We start from the raw sequence: 7,765 nt of genomic DNA, 5'->3' as shown, positions 1-7,765 counted from the left end.
TCCTCCAAACAACAACATAAAAATCATCATCAACACCATCATCAACAACAAACAGAACCTGCCTCACAACAAAAACAACATCATCACCACCATCATAAACACCACCATAAAAAACACGAGTCCCAGGATTCGGAAGCGACGTCTCCATCCACATCCCCATCAGCTAGTGATAATTTATCCACCTCCTCCACCTCCGCCTCACAAACATCGTCATCATCATCAACCTCGACGCCACCACCAACACCCATGGATGTTGATGTCCTGGCCGAAGACGATGAACCCCAAGTGGATGCTGTCATACCCGAAGATGGTCCACGTACCTATAGTAATAACGATGTGATCGGCGACAAATTGAAGCCGGATCCCTCAACTCTAGTCGAAATTGAAAATAGTTTATTATCACTGTTCAATATGAAACGGCCGCCAAAAATCGATCGTTCCAAAATTGTCATACCGGAGGCCATGAAACAATTGTATGCCCAAATAATGGGTCATGAATTGAATTCTGTAAATATACCAAAACCTGGTTTGCTGACCAAGTCGGCAAATACTGTACGAAGTTTTACGCATCAAGGTAAGTCAATTTTTCATATTTTTTTATTTGTTTTTATTTTTTACATTTCTTTTAGATATTATTTTGATATAAAAATTATTGGGTGATTTTGAGTGGGGGAAGGAATTGGGGAAAGTTTTTAATTTTTTATTTGCATTTTTAATCGCGTTAGGAATTTTTTTTAATTAGAAAAGAATGAGACCGATTTTTAAAATAGTAGTTTATGAAGTTAGAATTTATTGTTTTGGAATTTAAATTTCTTTTGCAATTAGCCTATTTTTGTTATGGAATTTTCAAATTAATACCAGATATAATTTTAATATTGTTTTTTAAGCCTCGGGTTTTTGAAATTATATTTTTCATCTGGTCATCTTTCATCTTTGAAAAAATTATAAGAAACAAATTATTTTTTTTAAATATTAAAAATATATATTTTTTAAATAATATATATTAAAAATTCAAAGAAATAATTTTTTTCTAATTTTTTTTTTTTTAAATGTTAAGAAATATATTTTTTCAAACTTAGTAAAAAAATATTTTCTTTCAAAAATATAAAAAACAGATATTGGCAGTTGTTCGATTCTACTAAGACACAATTTTTCTATTTCAACTTCCTATAGCCAAATTTATTTTTTTTTTTTAATTGTAAATTTGCCTTCAATTTCCTAATTTATTTTGAGTCTGGTGACAGTCTCAAATGAATCTTGTCTCCGTCTCAAATCATGTATAAAAATAAAATATTTTTTTTTTGAGCGGTACGACGGATGATAGCTGTGTCCAATCAAATTTTTTTTATTAATTACATTTAACGTTTTCACCCTACAACAACAACAACAAAAGGCAATATTATAATTTTCTTAAATTCAATTCTTTTGATTTCTTGTGATATTTCGTAAATATGTGAAATTAATTAAACAATTCAAAGATGGCGCCCAACGTGCATATTCTAATATTTAGTTTTTCATTGCAAAAATTATCAATATCACACATAGAGATGGAATTGCTACTTTATTTCATATAATACTTCGTAAATATGTGAAATTAATCATATAATTCAAAGATGGCGCCCAACGTGCTAATTTTAATATTATTTTTTCCTAAAAATCGTTAATATTATATTTAAAGATATGGTATGGATGATGAGGTACCAATATTTCATATATTATTGCGTAAATATATGAAATCGACCATACAATTCAAAAATGGCGCCCAACGTGCAATTTTAAATATTTAGCTTTTCCTTGCAAAAATTATCAATATGACCCTTAGAGATGTGGAATTGTTACTTTATTTTAAATAATATATCGTATATATGTGAAATTCAGTATTGAGATGAAAAATGGCGCCCAACGTGCAAATTTTAATATTTAGCTTTTCCCTGCAAAAACATCCCTATAATAAATATGAAATATATATGATATTGATATCTCATTCCGTGTAATATTTCGTAAATATAGGAAATTAATCACATAATTTTAAAAAAATGGCGCCCAACGTTTATTGCTATTAAAATATTATTTTTTCCCTACAACCACAAGAACAAAAATTTAAAAACAAATCTAATTTATATTATTTCTTCAAATTATATTTTTTTCTTTAAATTACATTTGCATTTCATATAATCATAGTGTTCCAATATGGCGCCCAACATGCATAATTTTAATATTTTACTTTTCCCTGAACAAAATTTTTTTTATAATATATGGTATCTTAAAAATTAGTGAATATAGTGAAAAGTGTTTGAAAATTGGGCAAACATCGAAAATGTATGATTTTTTTAAGAATCTTCTTTTGAAAATATTTATTTAAAATCATTAGGTAATTTCATTCAATAACAATAACAAAACAAAATCATAACACGCCCCAACAAATTTCACTACTTTTCAATTTTTTTTATTACAATTTTTTGTGTGATCAAAACAAAACAACAAAAACTCAATTTCAATTTCTTAAAAATTACATTTTCATTTCCACATAAAATTTCATAATATTTATAATGACGATTGGAATTTGTTTTTGTTAACTTAGTAACCGCTTTTTCTTATTTCGTAAAACGAAAGAAAAAAATTCCCACAAAATATATGTAAGTATGTGGTTTCGTTTGGTGTGTGTTTGTTCTCTTCTGCATTAGGCATACATATGTATCTCTCAATTAATGAGTTGTACGTGATGTTAATTTTTAATTAATTAATGACCAGCCATATTGGCTCCCAACAACGGCAAATACATTTGTGTTTTTTTTTTAATTTTTGTATATTAATGTGTGTGTATTTTATTAAATACGCGTTCCTGACCATTACCACCACACACAGGCATGTATTTAAATTAATTCATAACTTTTTTCTATGCTAAATACACACATATATATTTTTTTAAACATATAAAAATATGTTTTTTTGTAAATGGGTTAGTGACATAATTAAGAAGAAGAAAATAAAATAAATATACTGCTATATAGGAATGAAAAATTAAATACATTTATCAAGAGGGCATCGAAATGGTTCAATTATGTTTTACGACCTTTTTCTAGTAATGAATGAATTTTTATTTTTTTTCATTTTATCTTCAAAATGTTAAATAGAATTAGAAAAATTACAATTAATGTATGTGAGATTAGCTGCAACTAGCTTATCGAAATTAGTGACATATTTAAATACATGCCATTTAGGTTAACAAAAAAAATAATAGGGTTTTTATTTTTCAAATTATTTCTGAATTCCCGTCGGCATTTAAAAAAATGTTATTTTTTAATAGCTTTTTGAACAATTTTTTAAAAGGTAAAATAAATTTTCCTTTTAGTTGTATAAAAGAAGATATTTCACAAGGAAAGTCAAAATATTAAAATTTGCACGAAAAGCAAAATATTAAAATTTGCACGTTCGGCGCCATTTTCTCTATGATAAATCATAGATCATATTATTATTTACAATATGGAAAATCTAAATATTTTTTTTATTAAAACAAATATTTTGCGTATAAAACCTAAATGGCGTCCAACGTATGAATTTGTTTTTTGTTGTGTATTTTGAAAATCTACTTACTAAGAACATCCGAAAACAAAAAAATATTTATTATAAGTATTTGCAAATTAATAAATTAAAACAATTTCTCAGCCATTCTTTGCAATTATTTCCAAATTTGAAACCTTTTTTTCTGCAATACCTAAATGGCGCCCAACATTAAAAAATAAAATAATAAAGGAAATGTTTATTTTTCTTCTTGAATTGAAATTTTTCAAAAATAAAAAAATATTCAAATATATAGGTTATCAGATTTTAATATACAAATGGCGCCCTACTAAATAGAAATGGTACACATTTGTCTATTAATCCCTACATTAATATATTTGTACTTTATTATAGTAGCTGATGTAAATATTCAAATAATATTTAATTTGGTATACTTTATTTAACTCACATATGGTGCCCAACATAAAATTGTTTTCGAAATATTTGCATTTACTATTTATATAATTTTCGGTATGTGTTGCAGTAGGGAATGTTAATATTCAAAGATTTTATAATTTTGCATAATTTTCGAAATACAAGCAAATGGCGCCCAACGTAAAAAATCGTACATTTATTAGCTTTCAAATTATTTCTATTTAGTTTATATATATATATCTTGTTAGTAATACACTAAAAATTCGAAGTAAATTTAAATTTGCATATTTATCTAATATTCAGCAAATGGCGCCCAACGCAAAAATCATGCAAACATTTGTTTTGAAAATAATTCCAAATACATCTTCGAAATATATTCAATTTTACATAATATTCTAAAATTTTACCATTGTATCAAATGGCGTCCAACGTAAAAAAATTATACATATATTTGTTTTGAAAATATTTCTTTTTAGATCTTCGAAATATATTAAATTTTACATAATATTCAAACATTTAGCAAATGGCGCCCAACGTGAAAAATTCATATATTTTTTGGTTTTGGAAATCTTTAGAATTAATAATATATATATTTAATATAAATATTTTTGGTATAGTAGCTGATGATAACAAATATTTGATGCTAATAAGTGAAATTATAATATAACCAAATTTTCAGTTGATTGATTATTTCAATTCCCTTAGTGATTTTGAGATTTATATAAATGGCGCCCAATATAAAATTCCAATTTTTGGAAGTGGAAATGTATTTTTTGTTTTGATGTATGGAAATGGTGATCGACTTGAAATTAAAAAAAAAAACATATATAGCCCTAAATTTTTACAAGTGAAGTTGGTTTAATCAAATGCAAATTTTATAATATTTTAATTTTATGTTGGGCGCCATTGATCATTGTTCCTTTTTTTTGAATTAGATAGTATTCATTTCCCCTTTAAAAGAATGTGCCATAATTTGTGAAAGAGAATATGGCGCCCAACGTGAAATATATATATATATTTTAAAGTTTGGCATTGATTTTTAATACCAAATATTTATTTATTAACTAAAGTTTTTTTTAAGAAATTATAATTTCTTAATTGAATTTTGCGCCTAACTTAGAAACTTACTCATGTTTTTACACATCTTTATAAATGATTGATATTTTTAAATGGCGCCCAACGTGACTAATATTTATTTTTATATTCAAATATATATTTTTTAAATATATTAATTTTATTATTTTCAAATTTACTAAATTAATATTTTTAAATTCCAAAATTCCCACTTTTTTGTTCAATGCACTTGTTCTCTGTAGCATAGTTCATTAAGGATATTTGCAAAATTTCCCACTATTTCATCACATATGCAAAAATTTTCACATACTACCACACACACACACATATGCAAAAAAATAAAACTCATTAACAACACTATTATGGGATTTCCAATATTTTTCACAATTGAAATACACATACAACAATAACAACAACACTTCAAGTATGATGATCATAAAAGTAGTAGTCGTATCATCGTCGTTAAGGACCAGCACTTCACTACAATTCGGGGGATTTTGTTTTATAACAGGTCCGTACGCTCGCTCGTCGGCTACCTAAAGGCGAAATGTTATCCCTGCAATGACCTTGAAAACTTTGAAAATTTACAACAGCATATTTATATTGGTTTTACATAATTCCAAGGAATTGGTTTGTGATGTATGTATGACAATAACAAAAAACACATACATTTACATATGTGTCAAGGAACACACACACACACACACGTGATGATGTGTTGGAAAATATGAAATTATGAAATGATATGTGAAAAATTAATGTTTTTATTTCAAAATGCACAGAATCACTTGGAAATCACTTTTTGGACAATTTTGTTGTTTCTTTGTACCTGTACAAATAAATCTCTTCACATTTTTTTTGTTTTGGCTTAGATCAGTAGTTGCTATTCTGGTTGCTTTGAAAAGGTGTGGAAATGTAAACAAATTTTCCAAGTTAGAATTTTCGAAAAAGAAATTTTATGATCTCTCATAAATTGTTTAACATGATATAGTGTGGTGGAAGTGAGATTTAAAACGTTGGGCGCCACTTGAAAGGAACTTGTTTTGGGAAGTCTGGAAAAATAAAGCAAAATACCAAAAAGGTGTTGAATTAAAATTGAAAGGTGTGTAACACAGCGAAAGGTTTAGGAGGAGGAAGAAAAAAAATAAGAAGCAGCCAACATCAGCCGATAACCCTAAGCGGCTTAGCCTTAGTGGCGCTATCTTTGAAACAAAGAAGACGAAAAAGAAGAAACAGAAGGAAAATTAAACCCGGCTAATCAATCCTACTTAAAATCACCCACCTTAATCTTTATATCTTTTTAAACCCCTTATAGCATCTTGAGCTCTACTCTTGACTAATAATTTTGTTTTCTCTCTCTTTCTCTCCCATCTCTCTCTCTTTGCAGATAGTAAAATCGACGATCGGTTTCCTCACCATCATCGGTTTCGTTTACATTTCGACGTACGCAGCATACCCTCGGAGGAGAAGCTGAAGGCGGCCGAATTGCAGCTGACACGTGACGCCATCAGCCATGCCACACTAAATCCCCGCCTGGCCAATCGCACCCGCTATCAAGTGTTGGTCTATGACATAACACGGGTGGGTGTACGCGGCAAGCGGGAACCCAGCTATTTGCTGTTGGACAACAAGACAATACGTCTGAATAGCACCGATACCGTGAGTCTGGATGTGCAACCTGCTGTTGATCGGTGGCTGGCTTCACCGAAAAAGAATTTCGGTCTACTGGTGGAGGTGCGAACATCACGCTCTCTGAAACCGGCACCGCATCATCATGTACGATTGCGCCGCAGTGCGGACGAGGAACATGATGCGTGGCAGCGCAAACAACCCCTGCTCTTTACGTACACGGACGATGGACGGCATAAATCGCGTTCCATACGCGATGTTAGCAATCGGTCGAAACGGGCCGGTCACAGTCGTCGGCCGCATCGCCGAAAGAACAACGAGGAAATATGTCGGCGTCACTCTCTCTATGTGGATTTCACCGATGTGGGTTGGAGCGATTGGATTGTGGCCCCGCCCGGCTATGATGCCTTCTACTGCCATGGCAAGTGTCCATTTCCGCTAGCGGATCATTTGAATTCAACGAATCATGCAGTGGTCCAGAGTATGGTGAACAGCATCAATCCAGGCAAAGTACCAAAGGCTTGCTGTGTCCCAACACAGTTGGAGGGCATATCGATGCTCTATCTAAATGACCAAAGTACAGTTGTGCTCAAGAACTATCAGGATATGACAGTGGTGGGTTGTGGGTGTCGGTAAGAAGCAGAGGCGGCAACTGGAAACAACATTTTCTGAGGAGAGAAAAAAAGGGAATCAAGGAATTGAATTTCCAGAGAGGTGGAAAGGGAGGGAAGGTGTTAGCAGTGGAAGCCTATCCCCTGCCTCCTCTTTGTTCCGATTTTTTAATTTCTATTTTTTTCTCTCTTTGTTTGGCAACATATCGTGATATCTACTTGCAGCCAGCCAGGCAGCCAGCCATCTAGCTGATTGGAAAAGCTGCACACAACAAAATAAACTGGAAAAAAGAAGCAAACAACAACAAAAACAACAATAGAGCATCATATGCTAGAATTGTAAAGAGAGAAAAAAAGGAATTTCAAGAAGGAAGGCTTCAAGGCTTTTGTAGTCTCCCTCTCTCTTCCTCTTTCGCTTGGGAATTTCTTTTTGCGAGAGAGTGGGAAAGGGAGTATTTCTTGTTCGTTGCTTTTTTTCGTATGCTTTAATAAGTTTAAAGATTTTGTTTTTGATT

General features: G+C 30.6%; 1 protein-coding gene across 1 annotated transcript; it reads left to right on the top strand.

The window, feature by feature from the left end:
• Positions 1–217: 217 nt before the first annotated feature.
• On the top strand, positions 218–7,275 carry LOC133331667 (protein decapentaplegic). The gene is made up of 2 exons (XM_061540051.1): positions 218–574; positions 6,398–7,275. The coding sequence occupies exons 1-2, from the start codon at positions 247–249 to the stop codon at positions 7,273–7,275; spliced, it is 1,206 nt and encodes a 401-aa protein (XP_061396035.1). The 5' UTR covers positions 218–246.
• The last annotated feature ends 490 nt before the right edge of the window (positions 7,276–7,765 follow it).

This window comes from Musca vetustissima, unplaced genomic scaffold (assembly GCF_032173495.1).
Source record: "Musca vetustissima isolate MV318-11 ecotype Yass unplaced genomic scaffold, APGP_CSIRO_Mvet_v1 utg58806, whole genome shotgun sequence".
Lineage (NCBI taxonomy): Eukaryota > Metazoa > Arthropoda > Insecta > Diptera > Muscidae > Musca > Musca vetustissima.
Note: the sequence above shows the minus strand (reverse complement) of the source record. Positions and strands in the feature narration are given on the sequence as shown.

Excerpts from the sequence above, each read along its gene's own strand:
- LOC133331667 (XM_061540051.1), top strand. The coding sequence starts at position 247 with ATGGATGTTGATGTCCTGGCCGAAGACGATGAACCCCAAGTGGATGCT. Across the intron at positions 575-6,397 it reads ACGAAGTTTTACGCATCAAG|ATAGTAAAATCGACGATCGG; the intron begins GTAAGTCAATTT and ends CTCTCTTTGCAG.